We start from the raw sequence: 20,269 nt of genomic DNA, 5'->3' as shown, positions 1-20,269 counted from the left end.
GTCCAAGGCAACATGACTTTATTCAAATGTACAATTCTCGTTACATAGATTAATTATAAATCTAAGCTTTCGTTATATATGACCCTCTCTTTTGGTGAACCACAAAGTATGTGCAGTAGTTTTAAGATTATCGCGAACAGACAGAACGGCGCAGGACTTTGTTTTATAATATGACGTGATTATTAATTAATATTAAATGAATTTATATCGCAATAAATCTTTTTCAGTCTGACTGATGAAACACAAAACCACATGTGGTTGTGTAGTTGAAAATATGGATTATCTATCTAATGCTTCACAGACAGACTAATTAACTCACCTTATATATATACGGGTTCATTTTATCTAACATTTTGCAGATCAAGATTCTATAAATTTGCTTAAAACATACGAAGTATTTGTTGGTCTTCTGTGGATGTATGTGATTAAGTAACCATGGTATATTTTACACACTTACGGTCATTTGTTTGAGTTGAGTTGCTTAGTTTATATAGATATAAACATAGATAACAAAAAATTAATTTTTAAAGTCATAGCGTAACAAGTCACATAATGAATTCTTATTTTATAATTTCGTGATACATGGTTTTTAGAATTAACTTACTTATTAAGTTGCTATGTTTTTTTAGAATTAAGCGCCATCTATTCTATTTTTTACTATTCGTACTACATCAGTGATCAATATAATGTTGTACCTTTACACAATATTTTCCCGACTCTGCTGGGTAAACTAGATGGCGGTAATGCAAGGAAAAAGAAGTCATAAATATATTTTCACTTTGAAATTTAATACTTTTATCGAAGTTTTTGAGTTAATTACAGTAAGTGAGTGAATTCAAGATGCCTAATTAAATAAGTAGAGAGAAGAGTACCAAAATCTGTACAACCTCTATATCAGACTGTATACTAGATGGCAGTTTTATTCATACAAACAATAATAATTTGACCAATTGGAAGTTGTTATATTTCTCTGTTAAACAGCATCAACCAATAATATAACGAGATGTGTCCAACTTCCAGGCACAATGACGTCATTATTTCCACGTTGGAAGCTGTCAATTTGTCACAGTCATGTTTTGTAAATTTTATTTACTAAAATTGCAGCAGCATGTTTTTATAAACTAATAAATGCATTATTTCTAAGATTAAGCGGTGAAATAGAATAACAATTAATTGAAAATAGTGTCCGTTGAAAAGTGATATGGTTTATGTAATGATGACCTCTAATTGGAATTATTGCAATCATGACTCTTGTTAACGAAGACGTGGATAAAATGTGGGAATACTTATCCAAGAATGATCAAGAAGTTAATGTTGAAGATTACAATAAAATGGACAGCATCGCACATAATATGGTACGTAGTTACAACTTCAAATTAGACTTAAACTCGTAAACACAACCGATAACATTATAGGTGTATGTAAAACGAAAGCCCAATGATTGTTAAAGAATAGGCAAAAGTATTCGGTGAAAGGAAGCGAGTGAATTAAATGACGCGCGCTGAAGCAATGAATTTTTGACTGGCGTAACTCGTAGAACTGCTTTCATGGGCCTATGCCCCTACTTTTACCGTTACCCGCTCATTTTGTTATTGGATCGGACGTGGCTAGCGCGCCGGCACATTTTATTGACGAATCTACGTTTTCCTTATCTAATTAGTGTTAAACGCGCAACAGTATTTTCCCCGTCAGTGTATCTCTCACCGAGCGTGATTGTGATCGTGTGTGTAACCGGCGTGACAAAACACAAACAAGTTATAGTTGTATTGGTTTGCCAACAAGGCACCATGCGGTTGCTTTTTCCATATGCCAATTAACTATTATATAGTGTTCCTATAATTTATGACTGAAAAGGTGTCTGTTTGTATTGGAGTTGTCCTTACAAGTGTATAGTTAAATATATTAAACATTTAGTGGTATATTTTAAGTTGATTGGATTTAATGAGTTGACAGACACTCATGACTATCTAGGAAAATGGATAAGAAACTAGATCTTTTATCGCTACTAGAGGTTTGTTTTATTTTAAAGTTTATATTAATTATTTTACAAAAGTAATGACACAATATAAAATGCAAGAATAATAATTATATCAATTTCTTTTTTGTCAGTAACATATTAGTTTACTAAAGCAAACATTTTATAAGTCCAGGATATTATCTAAGGTTTCTGTGCTTAAAGATGTACACCAGTATTTCTAAATTTGATAATGATACTTATTGATGCAAGTAGAAAGCACTTAGACTAATTAATGTAATTTAAATAATCTAAAATCAACATATTTAGATGCCCTTTTAATAGATTCTTGATATAAAAATATAATTATATGTAAATATTTATTTTAATTATATAATTTAGATATAAATTATCCATTATTCAAGTTTATTAGTTTAGTATATATGAAAATTTTTGCACTTTATTAAAATTATATTGCATAAAATGCACCTCCTTTCACTTTATCTTAAAGTAAAAGTCATAAATGAAAGTAAGTTTCATAATGTAAAGTAAAAGGCTGCCTGAATATATCAGATTAATAAATTTACGTTTTTAATTTTAATTACTCCATATTATCCCTATTATGCTAATGATAACTCATTAGCATTATATGTTGTAATAATCATCAAATAACAGATTCATTAATAAAAATTAGTTAAATCCCTTTAATTGTATGCCATTTATGTACTGATAATTGGGTGTTTGTCACACTTGGTTTACATTAGACATCAGTGTAATTTCCTGGGTTCTTCTGATTGTGAAACAAAAATCTGATCAAGAAAAGGGAAATAGAAAAATAAAGTTTTGCTTGGCTTTAACTGATGTAAAATATAATAAAATATTTTGTCTGAAAAATACACGAATTTCTTTCATGACTTGACATTTGCCAAAAATTTATACCCTATGCCTAAGTGACGAATATTTCACTTTCTTGTTTAATTTATTATTTAAAAATATTATATCAGACAGAGTTTAAAGATTATTATATATACATTAGAAGACTATTTAATTAAACTATGCATAGCACTATCATATATTATTATATTGTCTACCTTTGGTGTCTTTGGTGATTGTCAATCATTTCGTGCCTTTAGTACCCCTTTCAAAGCAAAAATGTGTTTACCCCATGCTACAAAATGCTATGTATTAAATAGTACCAAGAATTCCTGAGTTTGATTAATAAGCCTAACATTTAAACAGTATCTAAATTTTATGTTAGATAAAAGATATGTAAGTTGATTTATTGAAATATGTTTTTAAAAATATAAAATTCTTACAGTCTGACTCATGGCAGACAACATCAGATGACTTTCTGGAGAACATATTTTCTCTGGAGCAGGGTTCATTGGATTTCCTGGAAAACTCCATACCAGATTTCAACCTATGTCCTAATGAGCCAGAGATTAATGGACTAAGTAGTTCCAGTTCGGATAGTGGGGTTTCTTCAGATCAAACTGAATTGTAAGTATATATTTTTTAATTTGCTTGGAAGGTTGCCTATGGGGGCAGTGGATATCATTGTCAAGTTGTAAGACGGCCTTAAGAATTACACATATATTCTAGTGAATTTTGCTTTTGGGTGTTATTATATATTATATTATATGCCTTACAGTGCATGTAATAATAATCTTGAATCTCAAAGAATGCAATTATGATTATTATAACATAGTCAGCAAGTTGATTGTGTTTCAAGATGGTTTCAAATGCTGACTAATATGTATTGCTTCATGTAATGGTTTAATTAATTGGTTAATATAATTAGCGACCTTATAACTACAATGTATTTTAAAACATCGTCTATGATAATGCATGACATAAATGCACTGATAACACTTTGATACATATAAAAGATAACCGTTCCGTGGCAACAATATTTTTCTTCGTAATATAATTGTATGAAGTTTTTATATGATGTATACAAAAATTAAAATAATTATACGTTTCGGTAGAACGTTGCTTATATCATATATGGGTTCATTTATGCGGCGATTAAACTGGCATCTCCTGGACGGGTGTGCCTGCCTTAGGTGGAATTGTGGCCAAAGATCTGTTCAATTCTGTATAACTAAACCTGTCTGTATATACTTACTTGTACCTTCATTAAGTGTAAATATTTTTTCTTGTTACCGTTGCGTGTTAAAATTATGACAGAAAAGAGAGGAACGCCTATTTAACATAATAATCAATGGATCTTATTCTACCGTGACGTAACATGTCATCATAATCAACCTCAACCTCTGATTATGTTCATGGCCTTTACAAGCAACTTAGCATTTGAACTGTAGACTTAAATGTATGCAAATATTGTTGCTATGACATTTTTTTAAATATAAGCTTGTAAAATATTGTAATGTTGTTAAATATAACCTCTGTGTCTATCAGGGTACGTAATGTTCGGCAAAGTTCGGCAAATACGAATAATGCAACAAAAGTAATACACACTGAAACATATTTTTTATCATTTAATTTAAAAAGCACAAAATTTATTAAACTTTTCATGCAATAAGGCATAGACAGTAGAATGCATTAATAAAAAATACGTTTGGGCTAGTTAAGAAATTTTCGGTGAATACGCGTATTCGTTGCATCACTAGATATGACATACTTACCAACTTACTGTATTTTTTTTGCGATCTATATGTGCATTCATTAATTTCCAACTAGTATAAATAAAGGCATAAAAAATAGACGTAGCAAATACACCTTAAGTGTCCTCTCTCTGTGACATTATTGGTATCGGCACGTAACTTTTTTCATTGTGAAGGACAGAACTTTGTATGGACGAAATACAAACCTTTGAGCATCTCACCACTGGCATTTTACTTACCGATGAGCATTTTAAATGAAATCCCAATTTGTAGGTTGCCAGTAGAAATCCTAGTAGGTTTCTATGTAAGCTATGTCTATCTCTACATAATTACTACAATTAAACTTACATATAAAAATTAAATCTGTCATATTCGTCTGCAACCATACTTTGTTGCATTCGGTTACGCCATTGGAATTTAAATCCCACCTGTCTTTATGAATATCGATGAATCATTTGGAATTCCTAATGTTAACGGGTCTTCCGTAACCGCTCAACAACGAAATGTTTGCTAAGTAATCCATACTTTAATCGTACCGCGACATAAATGACTATGATTACTATTTATAAGTATGTTTGGGTATTAGATATTAGATAAATACTCTATGAGTTTTGCTGTAAAAAGGTATATAGACACAACACCCTCCGCAAGGCCATATATTACCATAAATTTGATATTTAGGGATAAGACTCGAAATATAAAATTCTATTGGAATTTTAGATTAGATTGCAAGTCTCGACACTTAGTTAATGTGTTTGTTAATCAGCCAAATATTAGTATTAGTATGGAATTAATTTGCGAAATTAATATTACTTGGTAATTATTTCTTCTTTCGATTCTTAATCCTAGTCATGCAGGTGGTTGATGGAATTATTCCTTCAATATGTACACTTAACGCGTGTTAACGAATAACATCATGAGGAAACCGGCATGTCTTATCATCAAAAACAACATCCCGCGTCAAGCACCGATGACTGAATTCGAGCGTATGAGATATTCATTTGAATTCTATTATCAATTATGGGTCGGTTTCCTTTAGAGATAGAACCACACACAATCCTATGTCGACTAAAATTGCAAGAGTTGTTTTACGAGTACGCTAAATCACTGAACACAATTTATTTTGATTTAGTGATAGTTTTGTGTATTTTAAATTAATATATTGGAGATGATCCATTTGTTAATGTTGGTTAAGTACAAGCAATGAAAATATTTACTAGATGCATCTTTAACACATTCGAAGTCACAATTTATTTTACATAACTTGTTTGAAGTGCTACGAAGAAACTGAATTGCTAGTTCAAATATATTTAACCATTCTTAATTTCTACAATACACTTACACTATTTTACTATTGCTAAAATAATGTAACTTATTATTGAATATTTTTTTTAAGTGCTTTTCGCTAATTGTGAAGATATCTCTCGATACCATTGGGATGAGATTCGATTCAAATTAATCCAATTAATTTTTGACGTACGGAAGTCAGTCTTAGCGCTAACTAACCCGTTTTTCTAACACTAGAAGTCCCTCGCTGATTATTTAAATGTGTAGTACATGCTTCAACCAAAGACAATAAAGTATTTAAAAATTAAAGTACATATTTAGTTCTTAAAATGCATATGCAACAACTGAAAACCGAAAAAATATATGATTATCTAAATAAACAAAATCTAGTTAATTTTGACACAACTTTAAAAATCGAAATTTATTAAAGCTTTACTCAGTCGTATTCTATAATCAATAACTAAATAATTTAAAACCAAAATCTGAATTTTAAACAATAAATCGACGTTATATCGAGGTCACATGTTATCATTACTTGTTCGTATCGGTCCTATCTTCTATATATCCTTTCCGTCACCTTGCTGTTTTTAAAACATACATAGATCTGGTAAAACCGGGTACCTGTTATTACATGCTTATTAATATGCAAATGGAAACAATTGAACCTTTCAAATAGCTACAATCAGCGCCCATAGTTTGGAGTATACATTACAGATATTAAAATCCGTCGGAAAATATTTTTACAGCGCCACAGGTACATTCAATTGTTTAAAAATGTCGTAATTGATACTGAACTGATACGTCCATTACAATATTTACCTAACTCGACGTTTTGAGTGGTTTGCAGTAATCGTTGTCAACGAGGGCCTCTCGTAATATGAAATCATTGAATTGTCAGTGAATCAAAATAATTATGTTTGAAAACAGTTGTTTCCCATTAAATCATCGTTGAGATAAACGCTGGTCCAGTTGTGCTTATTATATTTTTTTAATTATGGACGTTCATTAGTGGACATAGTTATCTATATGAATAAATTAATTTTGATTTCCATCCGTAACTAATACATTGCCGTGGACAAAAAATACAAGGTACTATAAAATTGTTATCGTTTAGTTTATAATGTTTAATTATTTACACTGCGCCATAGATCACGGTTGGAAGTCTCAAATTTTGTACCAGAACCAAGCTTTGTACCTTGATTTTTTTGACTTGAAATGACAATGTGCTATAACGTAGATGGGGCGTCCACAGTGATTTTACGCCCTCTGCCATCTTCAATTTCATATATGTATATGTTTTTTTAGTATCTATATATTTTTCTTATTTATATACCTAATAATCTGTTCGAATTATGTACTAAGCGAAAACGAATTAAGAATTGTAAATATTATACAATTCTTAATTCAAATTAGATTAATATTACAACACAATCCAGGACTTTACACAACCATGATTTATTTAAACAGGAAAGTCAAGTTCATTCACTTTCTAAGATACGAAGCAAAATTTAACAGGTTCTTCAACAGTTGAAATTATATTGGTATTATGTGATTTCATGTCTTAAAAATATAATTTGAATAACAGGTTTGATTTAAATAAACTACTTTGCGTGAAACACGTGGAAATCTAATAATTTTAGGTATAACGCTGTATAAGTTTCTACTTAAAAAGTAGATGAAAGCCTTTTTAAGTCATATTTTATTAATTTTAATACAAAATAATAACTTAATCAGTATTGTTAGTTAGTTAGTTACGACACTAACTATTCGATGAATAATAAATAGCATAATTGTTCTGCCATTTTCTTTTTAATGGTATAAACTTTTTAATATATTTATCGGAATTTTCACTTCTCAGATTAATCTCAAAAAAAAGTTTACCTTTCCGTTGATTTTTATCCGAAATTAAAAAAAAAACATCCTAGGAGTTTAAATTTATTTTTAAACCAATTTCGTTTCCCTTCAATTGTACAAATATGGATGAATAAATTACTTCCTTAATGGCGATACTTGCGATCACTTACTTGCCTTGATGTGAAATATCGGCGTAAATACAGAAACCCTTCCTCAAGTTTGATTGAATGCTTGAAATAATTTCTACAGATGAAGGTTGAATCAGAGTTTTTCCTTTTCACTCTCGTGCTATTTGAAAATAAATAACTGTGACAATATATGACACGATTTACTCGAAGAAAAAGGGATACGGTACCATCCATATTGGGGAACTATATGGTATTAGGCATTTGGGAAATGTTGGGGCAGTTCCTAATAGAAAATAACGTAATGAATACTTCGACTATTTTGTTATAGCATATTATTTAGTTAAAAAAAAGGTAATATAAAGTCTTAAATAAACATATTGTTAAACATTAATGCTGCATAGTCGTGTTATTTACATAATGAAACCTAAAAGAGGCCAAGGAGATTGATTGAAAATTCATTTGTGTCAATATTACTATTTCCAAGTGCTTATAGTGTATTTCTATACGATATTATCCCTTTACTAGCGAGCAGTGTTGGCCCAGTGGCGTCACCGTGCGACTCTCATCCCTGAGGTCGTAGGTCGATCCCCGGCTGTTTACCAATGGATTTTTTTTCTATGTGCGCATTTACCATTAGCTCGAACGGTGAAGGGAAACATCGTGAGGAAACCGGCTTGCCTTAGACCCAAAAAAGTCGACGGCGTGCGTCAGGCACAGAAGGCTGATCACCTACTTGCCTATAAGTTTAACAAATGATCATGAAACAGATACAGAAACCTGAGCCAAGACTTAAAAAAGGTTGTAGCGCCATTGATTTATTTTTATTTTTATTATGCCTTTACTCATACTGCGCTATATTGCGTCATTGCTGGATTATTATGCCACGTACACATTCTATTTTCACTTTACCTACTTATGTACTATTATATGCCTTTAACTTCGCGGGAATTCCTTCGGTAATAATTCTTTCGTGAGTCACCAAGCATTTGTATGGTGCTTGAAATATTAACTTAACTACTTTAAGGAAAAATAGATACACGCAAGATAGGTCTAAAAATAAGGTTTTATTGTAATGGTTTATCGTTATGGTTGAAAGTATTGGTTTCATCTGTTGGGGTTAATTAAAACCACCAGTTAAAGAGCTTGAATATTCTGTTCGAATAAAATTATTTTTAATAAACCATTTTACTAGATATATTTCCTATTTATATTAATATAATTTTATTTTTCTAACAGCGATTTCGAACAACAACTATCGCCGTATCTCATACAAAACTCGTGCGACGAAGAGGTCAATGGCCCTAAGCCCATGAGCCCAGGCCAAAATGTGATCATCAATGATGGATCTACAAGCCCAGGCAGAGATGTAATTATCAATGACAACTCCAGCTCTACTGATTTTGATATTTTGGACTTCGAACAGAATGTTGTACCCAGCTTCATCAATACATTTCCAGGTATGTTTGAACAGTTGAGGATATTGCGCAAATTATATTATTGTGTATTGTAGGTTATTGAGGAAAATTCCCATGTTTTTTATGTATCAAGAAAAGTTTGGTATGTTTTCTGAATTGTTTGATAAAACACAATCCCTACTTTTCTTTACTGACCAAGTGATAACAACAAAGACTGAATTGTAACTAATCCATTTAACAAAATAGAGATTAATTATCTGAAATAAAATGCTACTTTACTTATATAAAAAATAATGCCAATTACTTGCCTCACGTACACAGAAAGTAAGGAAGGGAAATGTAGACAGTGCAGATATACGTGCGAGGAGACAGTCGTAGTATGAATTTTCTTGTATGATGAGTAGAGTCAAGGCAACTAGATCTAATACAAAAATTGACTAACGTCCTTGCAAGCTTATTTATCTTAAAACGCCGAAAAGAAGTGTTCCTGGATCAAATTCGTATTTATTTTAGTTTAAAAATCTTATTATCTATGAGTCGCGCTAATACCGCAACACAATGTTTCCATTAAAAATTTATCATGACGGGTGGCATGCACAAATACTGTTAGTTGGTTTAATCTAAATGACTTAAATATAATTATTTCTGTATTCGCAACAGCTAAGTGTATGAAACATCTTTATACATATACAATAATTTGCCAACTTTGCATGCATTAATGAGTCATTGTATGGCTTTGTTGAACCGTTTCTATATTATATTTGGCTATATTAAAAAAAATGTTACTTCGAAGTCTTGTGACCGATATGTTTTTGTATCAGAGATTAACTGTTAACAAGATTGTTCCATTTTTAAATTCTTATAATTTTACAGTATCTGGCTTGACGGGGTAAATCCCGCTTAAGACGGAGTTTCAACTAAATGAACTTGTATTTGTCATTCTCAGCAATTAAATATTTATTCAGTAGTAACTTGAAACGGAAATAAAACACTAAATATTGTAAAGATAATTGTATTAAAATGCTCGGCCCCTAGATACCACTAATCTTCTGCCTGATAAAATTATTGATACACAGAATTATAATTCTATCGTGGTTATAAAGACTCAGTTTAGGAAATAAATTTGGCCTATAATATTTTTGTATGTAATAATCTTAAACATAAATGTTAGTTGTATATATTTCAATCAGCAAGTTGTTTTGAAACCTAAACTTTTTTGCGAGCACTTTGTATCTTAAAATTAATCGTATTGAGTAATCTATGTCTGACTAAGCTATTATAATCTCTATAATTAGCATTTTTAATAATGTTAAACTATATTTTTTTAGTCAAGCCGGAAAGAAAGCGTCGCTCGTCCAGCTCAAGTCAAGTGACAGTTCAGGCGAAAGTTCAAAGGCCAGCAATAAAAATTCCCGCCACATCAGTACAGAAACCCCAACTAGTTGTCAAAGCTCAACCACAGAAGCCAATGAAAGTGGCCAACATACAAGTGATAAATCCACAGACTAAAGTCTACTCGAAACCTGTAGAATCAGTCGCGCCACAGAGAAGAGTAATCCGCGTAGCTCCTATGGCTGGCAATCCCAGATCAATATTGTTGCCAGTGACAATAAAGGATATGAAAGATTTGAAATCGATTAAAATAATAAACGCAGCTGATTTGAAAAATGCTTCTAATATTAAAATTGCAGCTGCCAATTTGCTTTCACAGAGTAAACGGCATGAAGAATCGAGAAGCGATTACGAATATGACAGCAATATGAATTGCGGTAAGTTCTGTTTCTTGTATAGATTCTTTAATTTTTAGAAAAGTAAATATAGGATCTTCATGATTGCCAAAAACCATATCAGAATACAGATTACAGAAGTATGTGTTGTAACGTAGTAATCAAGCATTTGTATGACTTTCATGTTCACTTCGTTGATGTTGACCGTTATGCTACTTTTTGTAAAGGTGAAAAAAAATGTACTTAAAAATCTGGGTCCATTAATGATTCATATAAAAATCAGTTCATTGCGCTCTTAACTAAATTACTTTCGTCTCTCTCTGTCAAATGTTTATACGCTGTGACAAAAAGAGATGACTACAGTTATAACGTTGCAGTTGGACTGTTTGTGTTTAATGAATAAATTTTTGTGACATAAATGGAGCAGACTTAGAGTTGCATTTGGGACAAATGTCTCATTACAACGTGAACTTTCTTAAAATTTTATCAGCAAGAGCAAAGCGTTTGCATTTCCTGAAAGGCCGGCAACGCACTTGCGAGCCTTCTGGGAGTCGCAGTGTCCATGGACGATGGTATCACTTATCATCAGGTGATCCCGTTGGTGCCCGTACTATAAATAAAAACAGTCTTGCTTCTAAGTTTTATGTCTCTTATATGGATTTTGTATTTATTTAAACTTTTTAATCTAAAGAAATGATTTCTTGAGATGACGTCACGCCTAAACTTTTTTTTAGTTATTATGACTTTAATTTCGTATAAAAAATAAAGCAAAATCTATTAAGAGAACCATTAGCTTTTAAACCTGACAGATACTTTCATAGTTATAACACGGTACCGTAAAAGCCAGCCCAGTCTCACTGTCTCTTACATTCTCTTTTAAAGTAGGTTAAGGTTCTGAATCACCAACTTGATCTCTGTAATATAAATCGTTTTAAAGATATCTGATTTTCTATTATTGCATATTCATTGTACTATCAAATATTTTTTGAATTACAACATTTTTAAAATAATGTTTTTACTCCTGTTTCGCCTTTATTTCAAACTGTGATGTGTTAATGACAGATAAGTAAGCCCTAAAGACCCTCAAAGAAACATCTAAAATACTACATTTGTCCAATCATAAATATAAGGTTTTGCTATTACCCACATTATATTATTATTGTGGGTAATTACAAATTGTCAATTAATATTTATTTCCTTAACCCAGTTTATTAAACTTAAATGCTGAGTTTAATTAGCTTTACTCAACCATAAACTTCGAGGTTAAATTAAATCTTTTTAAACTTCTAAATTCAAAATTTACACTTTTCAAAAAGTGTTAAAATATAAAAATTATCCTCCACAGAGTATACATTTTCAGGAAAGCGAGCGATAAATGTCAGGAGAATAAGATATTATACGTGAAAATTGCCGTAAAATTTACCCCTACGTCCACCTCCCGAGTATTTCATATCTTATTTGCTGGCCTTTACCAGTTTTTGGGTCCCAGTAATAGAAATGCATAGACGCTAAATGTGAGTTGATTGACTCATTCACAGAGTCAATTGTTTGATTTACTCGATTACACTATGCCGTTAACTGAGATTCGGTCAATGGACTCGAGCGCGCGCAGAATATTTAAAGGTTCACTCAAGGTTATGGTGTTAGACAATTTACGTTTTTGGCGCTTAAATGGAGATGTTATGGGAACTTTTTAATAATAATAATAAAAGCCTTCTTATTCAGATATTTTTACATTTGAACACGTTTCTATTTCAATGTTTTTAGGTATCTGTGCCTGTTATGATAACTTAGAAAATTATAATTTATCATTGTTGAGAAATAAAAAGTTACTCTCTAAAAATAATCCCTATCACATTTCAATTTAAATTGTTTCCCGTAGTTTTTATGTTTAAGAATATATTAAAAAGTTTTGAATTTAAGTGAAAAACATTATAGCAACAATTTTTTTAACGTTAATTATTTTTCAAGTTAAGAAAGCGTGAAATTCTTTAACTGTAACGATTATAATTTTCTAACAATTTAGGTTAGTGTTGGAATATTTCTTATAGATATATTAATATAGGTTATATTTATCATTCGTAACGGATATTAATAAAACTTTTGGCAAATACAGTAATCACATAATAAGGCTGTAGACGCGGACCGCGTTGTAGAAGTATTCTAGAAATATCTTTTTTTTAAACAATTCAAAAATTAGAAACACAATTTAATAAAGTAATTTTGTTTAAATTTATAACAACACAATTCAAACAGAACAGAACTGCTATGAGCACTACTAAAATGCTGACACTGGTGAGACAATTGGTAATGTCCATAGGCACTAATATAAGTGAACTCATTCGCCTTATAATATATATTTATATTGATATGATTTATATAGAGCAGTGTTGGCCTAGTGGCTTCAGTGTGCGACTCTCATCCTTGTGGTTGTAGGTCGAACGGTAAAGGAAAACATCGTGAGGAAACTGGCTTGCCTTAGACCAAAAAAATCGACGGCGTGCGTCAGGCACAGGAGGCTAATCATCTACTTGCCTATTCGATTAACTGGATTGATTCGATCATGAAACAGATACAGAATCTCAGACCCAGACCTATAAAGGTTGTAGCGCCATTGATTTATTTTATCTATTGATATGATTTATACAGAGGAAACATGTCAATTATTTATTGAGAATGTCTATGGGCGGCAGTATCACTTAACATCAGGTGAGCCTCCTGCCCGTTTGCCTCATGTTCTATATAACAGTACCACCCCCACGACTATGTAGTTACCAACGGAAAAACGTTATTCTAGGTAAAAAAAAATCGAATTTGCGATGTACGTTAAAATGATTAAATAATCAATTATGCTAAAATGTTGCGATACTTACCAATGGCGCTTCCCCTAAACTAGCTTAGAATTGAAGGAAAACTGTTAACACTTTTGAATATACACACAATTTATCACACCCATGTTAATTTCTCAATCGCGATTTTTCTAATACGGATATTAACTTGAAATTCTCTTTTCATTCGTCTTGCATACTTGTATTATGACTCACCGTACTAGAGACGCATATTCAGAAATGTTTAATGCATTATCTTCATCCGTTTTTCTAATCAAAGATTTTAGCAAAAAACTCGGGTCGTACTTAGCAAATGTCACTATTTTTTAAGTTGTAAAAGTAAGAATTAATCAACCATATCAGTATTGTTATATTAAATATCTATGAAGTTAATCGATTTTAATCAGTCCTATAATCTTTATTAAAATAGTAGATAAATTATCTACTAAGCTAATGGAGCAACTATTAAGATAATTTTTAACCAATCGAAGTAAAAAAACATATCTCGTTTTTGTTTTCTTTTTTAATTGTATCTTCCTAGTCAGCCAGTTTTTTTTATACAATGTTTCTAATCGATCTCTTTAGTGAATAAAATATTTCCTAAAAGTATATACATTTCAAATTATTTTTAATCCCTGCATATTAAAAACTATTTTAGTCTCTGTTACTGTAAACCAACGTCTTTATGAATTAATGTAATAATAAAATCATTTAAGTGTAGTTATTCGCACGCAGTCATGTAAAATCTTTGATAATAAAATGTAATAGGGGTCAAGCGATAAAGCCAGGTTATAAGTGTAACCAAGCGTTATATTATAGCTTATACGTGAGATGGGTTTTCCTTGACTATATAATAACGAAGTCAAAAATTTACATAATATTGGAGTTAAATGTATAGGAAAAGGTAAAGATAAGATCTCAATTTTGTTTTCTGCTTAAATTATGTTAAAGATAATTTCTTTACGCGTATAGTGTGAGTAATTAATGTTTCAACTTTACGTAGAATGCTTTATGATGTCCACGAAGACCCTGATATTACTATATTGATGGACAAAATCATGTTTATTTCTGTAAAAGTTTCACTAATATATTCTGAAGATTGGATATTCGGTCGGAACACGTGTAATACTGAACTGTCTTCATACGTTTCTTGGAAAATATATTTTAAATTAAAATATGTACATATACAATACCCTCCTATGACCTTGTCACGCCTCACAATATTTCATTCTAAAAGATCCAACGTAAAGACAACAATGAGGCTATCGAATTTCTCATTTTTTTCTTAAGACCTACGACTATCAGTATGTCATTCACTGAGTCACTGTATAGTTATATAACTATATTATTAAATTCACACTTACGTTACGTTATTAGTATATATACGATCTTGTAACATAAAATATTAAAGAGACAGGAGGCCTTATCGCTAACACGCCACCTCTTCTAGGCAACCCTAAACAAATACTAAGTGCAAAAAGTGCATAAGTGAATAAACAAATGTGAAACATAAAATTCAAAATCATTTATTCATTTAGGTAACACAATGTACACTTATGAACGTCAATAAACAAATACATATTAAATGCTAAATACTTCTAATTTTACATTTACTGCCAGTTCTCAAATCTAGGGCGTAGAACGGACGAGAAGAACTTGCAATAAACTCTTCGCCACTTTTTAATCGCCAAGATCTTTGTTTTACATAATGTTTGTAAGGAGCTGCAACCATTACAACATGTTCCACATGACATCTTAAGTAATTAATAATAGAAAACAATATATAATAGTACTTATCGTCAATTACTTTATTTATATTATATCTTTATATACAAAGCATCGGAATTGCAAAATAAGAAAGTACTAAGTACGTGTATTACACGTAGATTTGTTTACCTATGATCACTTATATCCTGTAATTAACTGTATAGTACTCATATCACAGTATTGCATCATAAAGCTCCAACGTGTCGAACAATAAGGTGGCTGTCGAGATCCGTTTCTCATTTAATATCCTTAAATAAAAAACCCGTACATCTCTTGATTTTAGTTAGTTTCAATTCAATTAATTTTTACCTTAATGAACATATCTAACGAAAGACGATGTAAACTATTGTATAAGGTAATTATGAGTTCAAAAGGTCCAACCTTACTGTTATACATTTTTATACATAAAAAAGTAAACAAAACATAAACAAATGGCTTAGATTCAATATCGTGTGACTCATATCGTAAAAGTGTGTCAGCGCGCATCAAAATATTGCATCATAAAAGCTCCAACGTGAAAACAGCAACGTGGAATTCGAGAGTAACCTTTAATTTTTCATTTATTTCCTTAGATGACTCAGGCAGCGAACACAGCGACGATGATTCCGATCAGAAAGATCAAATTCACGACGGAAGAAATGGATATCCTCGTCTCGTTCTAACATCTGAGGAACGCCGTTTACTAGCAAAGGAGGGGATAACTCTACCAACAAGCTACCCGCTTACAAAGCACGAAGAAAGAGAATTGAAAAGGATACGACGCAAGATCAGGAATAAGATATCTGCGCAAGATTCTAGGAAACGCAAGAAGGAATATGTTGATGGATTAGAAGACAGGTGACTAATTGTATTTTTTATTTTTACATTAGATTATCCTGTCGCCTCTGATAAAAATATTTATAATGATTTAATTTCTTGAATTTTTAAATGTATTTATTACTTATTCTAGCATATTTACGGTTAATATCCGTTATTTATTATTGTAAGTACTAACTACTAAATATTTTCAGGGTCAAACAATGCACAGCGGATAATCAAACCTTGATGAAGAGGATCAAACTGCTACAGTCACAGAACCAGAGTCTTACGCAACAGTTGAAGAGGTTACAGGTAATTAACGATTTTATTTGTATTTATTATTTAATGATCTACTTGCCTATTAGAAATTATCACGGAATATATACAACAAAATATATAAACATAACAGAAATATGAGGCCAAGACCTAAAAGGTTGTAGCGCCATTAGTTTACTATTTTCTGTGCGATTTGGAGTCGGTTATTTTAAAAGGAATTTATATTTTCATAAATTATTTGCAAAAAGAAAATCCATCCTACGATTACTGTCAACTTAGTTTGTAATACGACTCGTAGTATTTACGGCTTACGTTAATTTGTTTGTTAATGCTTAAACATTAGAAATACACTAAGTCTAAGAAGAAGGGTTACAACACAGTAAAAACTCCTTTCCTTAAAAACTAAAGAGTAAAAATAATAAAAAAACAATACAATCAATGCAAAAATGAAGGAAATCATTAAACAAACAGAAAAAAAATAGTTGTAATCCCATATAATGAATATATAGTATAATATCTAATCTTTAGGGAGAAAAGGAATCACAACCCAGGTGATCAAAAAATATACCTTTTAATTTTCCCTGCAATTTTCGAGACTTATTTTGACTATAAATTTCCGTTGTCTGTTCTCCATTAACATTATTACATTTAACCCTTAGAATACTTTTTGTTCTATACAAAAAAACTTAATTGGTTTATAAATTTTTCAGAGCGTATTAACCGGCGTAACGCCATCTAGCGGCAAAGCGCAGCCAGCGACGTGTCTCCTAGTTCTCCTGTTGTCCGTGGCGTTAGTTGCCTTACCGTCAATGCGTGAGGAGCCAGTACGTAGGAATGAAAGGGCTTCCACCACTCCAGCTGCAGTTACTAGAGCTCTGTTGTCAGCTACAAACAGTAAGGGTTTTTTATACTATGCTTTTTGATGTGTGAATTTCCTTATCATAAAAGGATAAAAAATTGCATATTGCAATTAAAATAGTACAACTATTACTCCAAAATTTTCGCGGAAATATGATAGAAAATTATAATACATGGATAACAAATACAATGTATAGTTGTATTTCGAATCTTTTCTCGAATTTGTTAGTTCCAAATACGCTCACGAAATGCTCCAAGTAACCACATTTTTCTCAAATTTATTGTTACAATTTTATTACGAAATTGTTCAATTTAGGGCACAGACTTAATTACTATTTTTTAATACAAAGTATTAAAAAAGTATTAGTATAAATTATGTAAAGTACATAATTAGTTTAAAATTAGTTCTAGTATAGTGATAAATAAAATTTTAGGTTATTTTTTGTATTAAATAATTTTTAGGAATTTTTAATTGTTTTGTTACACAAGCGATATTTATTGAAAGGCTATACAGTAGGTGAATTTGAGAATTCACTAAAATATCTATTTACAACATGCAATAAAAAGATAAAACTATAGCGAAAATCTTAAATTTATAATATAATAATATTGGGTGACTTTTCCGTGTAGTTTTTGCGACATCTAAGATATCAAAATTACAATTTAGTATACGTTGGTAATATATACGATATATTCTATAACTGCCAGCCCTTGATTACGAATGGTAATAATGAACCAGGACGTTAGTGAATGTCGTGAACGGTTCAGTTGTAAAGAGAAAGTACCAAAATGTACGCTTTGAATGCAATTCATTGCGCTTGCTCAACATTGTTGGTTTGGTTTATTATAGTAGTATTAGTATTGTCCTCTTACATTGATTTCTATTGTTATTAAATATTTCTACATGTAATGTACGGTATTTAATATGCCGTAATAGGTATAGTAGGGAAACCTGTCAGACTCAAAAAATCAAATGAAGTTCAGACTAAAACAAATTTATGTAAAAATTTGATCTAGGGGTTCTGTTTACAAAAGTACTTAGTGGAGAGTATTAAGGCCCCGACACTCCGTAAAAAATTCTTTATACTCAATAGTAAATCCGTATATCGGTTAATTTGCCATTTATGTAACCGGACTGATAAGGCCGGCGCTTACGCAAACCAAACTCGAAATATCAGTTATCTCGCTGCTTGACATTTCATTCGGTTTTTATATCAAAATTCGAACACGATAAAATATGTAGGTTTGTAGGTAACTTTAGAAATTATAAGGTATGTTTAAATTATAACGATCTTGTTAATCGGCTAAAAATATTTCTAATAATTGTAATTTGACAGCTAAAATCATAAATTATTTGTATTTTACTTAATTTATACGTAGAGTTATTATTACGCAATTCAGATGGCGCTGTTCTTAAAAGAATTGCATCACTTTCAAATAGTATTTATTTTTAAATTACGCGAATTATAGGTAAATCTCAGTGTTGTGGGTGCTTATCTTCCGTACATATTTAACCAGTTTTTGCTAAAGGTTAAACGAGATTTGGATAAAATAAATATAAAAATCAACTTAGACCTGTATTCGTCTGTATGCTTTTATATTCGCACTGTATCTGATTGTTAGGTATGTCAATAATACGTTTTTCATGTATATATTTAGGTACTCAGTTTTTTTTTTATTTTTTAGAAATGATCCTCGACGAGGCTGTAATAGATGACGGGGAATTCAACATGGACGAGCTGATCACATTCAACCGCGCGCATTCCGACCACGATTACCAAGTCGTCAAGCAAACCGAAACCAAGCTTCCCGGAGGGTACATTGACCTACCAATAGACGAAGATTGGCCCCCAAACAAGAAACGTATGAAAACAGAGTTCGATTACGGAGACGGCAAGGACTACATTGCACCCATAATCAAACAAGAAAACTACGAAACCCCAAGAGCTTTACCGAAACATGAAGAATTTGACAGCACTCTAACCAATACCTTGCTTTCCACTGGACGGAAGATAGGCGAGCTTTTGAACGCCTTTTCCTTGATTCCAGTAAAAAATGAGGATATTTTGGTCGAAGAGGTAGCTTTCGATTCGAGGAATAATACTGAGGTGAACAGTTTTGTCGTGAATGGAACTAATGCTATATAAGATTTTATTTTTGAGATCAAATACTATTTTATTGAAAGTAAAAGCTAGGTTTTTTATAAATTTCGTGATTTTAAGTCAAATGTACACTTATAAAACAGTTCCCTTTTAATTGACTGTACGAGCCTTTAAAATAGTATTTGTTTTTTGTTTAGATTTTATTACATATATTTTCACGTGAATTTAAATCAATTCCGTAGTTAAGATTCATTACGGAAAAAATTGTAGGCTTATGAAATCTTGTCCATTATTTAGATTATATTTATTTTATAGAATTTAATATATCTTTTGCGATATTTTTTTAGCTATTTTTATTTAAGCATTTGTTCGGTGCAATTAAGTTATGATCTTCAGTGTTATCTTAATAATATTAGTTTTAACTATACTTTATTATATGGTTACATTAAGATGTGTCGATAGGAAATCGTTGTATTTGCAATGTGAATGTTTAATAAAATATGAGATATTGCGTAATCTTTTATTTGTCTTTGCCCTTGTCTGCTCATAACACCATATTGACTATTCCATAATAGTTTATATTAAATTGCGAGGTAACAGGAAAAAACAGTACAACTTGTAAGTTAGGGCCATTATATTATTGATTTT

General features: G+C 31.1%; 1 protein-coding gene across 2 annotated transcripts; it reads left to right on the top strand.

Annotated features, from left to right (window-relative positions):
- The first annotated feature begins 1,062 nt into the window (after window positions 1-1,062).
- On the top strand, window positions 1,063-20,132 carry LOC123707248. 2 transcript variants are annotated; one of them, XM_045657134.1, is made up of 8 exons: window positions 1,063-1,355; window positions 3,273-3,454; window positions 9,087-9,307; window positions 10,594-11,034; window positions 16,160-16,424; window positions 16,598-16,697; window positions 17,372-17,555; window positions 19,206-20,132. In XM_045657134.1, exons 1-8 carry the CDS (start codon window positions 1,245-1,247, stop codon window positions 19,664-19,666), a joined length of 1,965 nt encoding a protein of 654 aa, XP_045513090.1. In that variant the 5' UTR covers window positions 1,063-1,244; the 3' UTR covers window positions 19,667-20,132. The 2 variants fall into 2 exon arrangements, with proteins under 2 accessions (XP_045513090.1, XP_045513091.1); XM_045657135.1 differs by lacking the exon at window positions 1,063-1,355 and adding an exon at window positions 1,613-2,011.
- The last annotated feature ends 137 nt before the right edge of the window (window positions 20,133-20,269 follow it).

This window comes from Pieris brassicae, chromosome 3, assembly GCF_905147105.1.
Source record: "Pieris brassicae chromosome 3, ilPieBrab1.1, whole genome shotgun sequence".
Lineage (NCBI taxonomy): Eukaryota > Metazoa > Arthropoda > Insecta > Lepidoptera > Pieridae > Pieris > Pieris brassicae.
The sequence above is the reverse complement of the archived record's forward strand: the minus strand, read 5'-3'. Positions and strand labels throughout refer to the sequence as shown.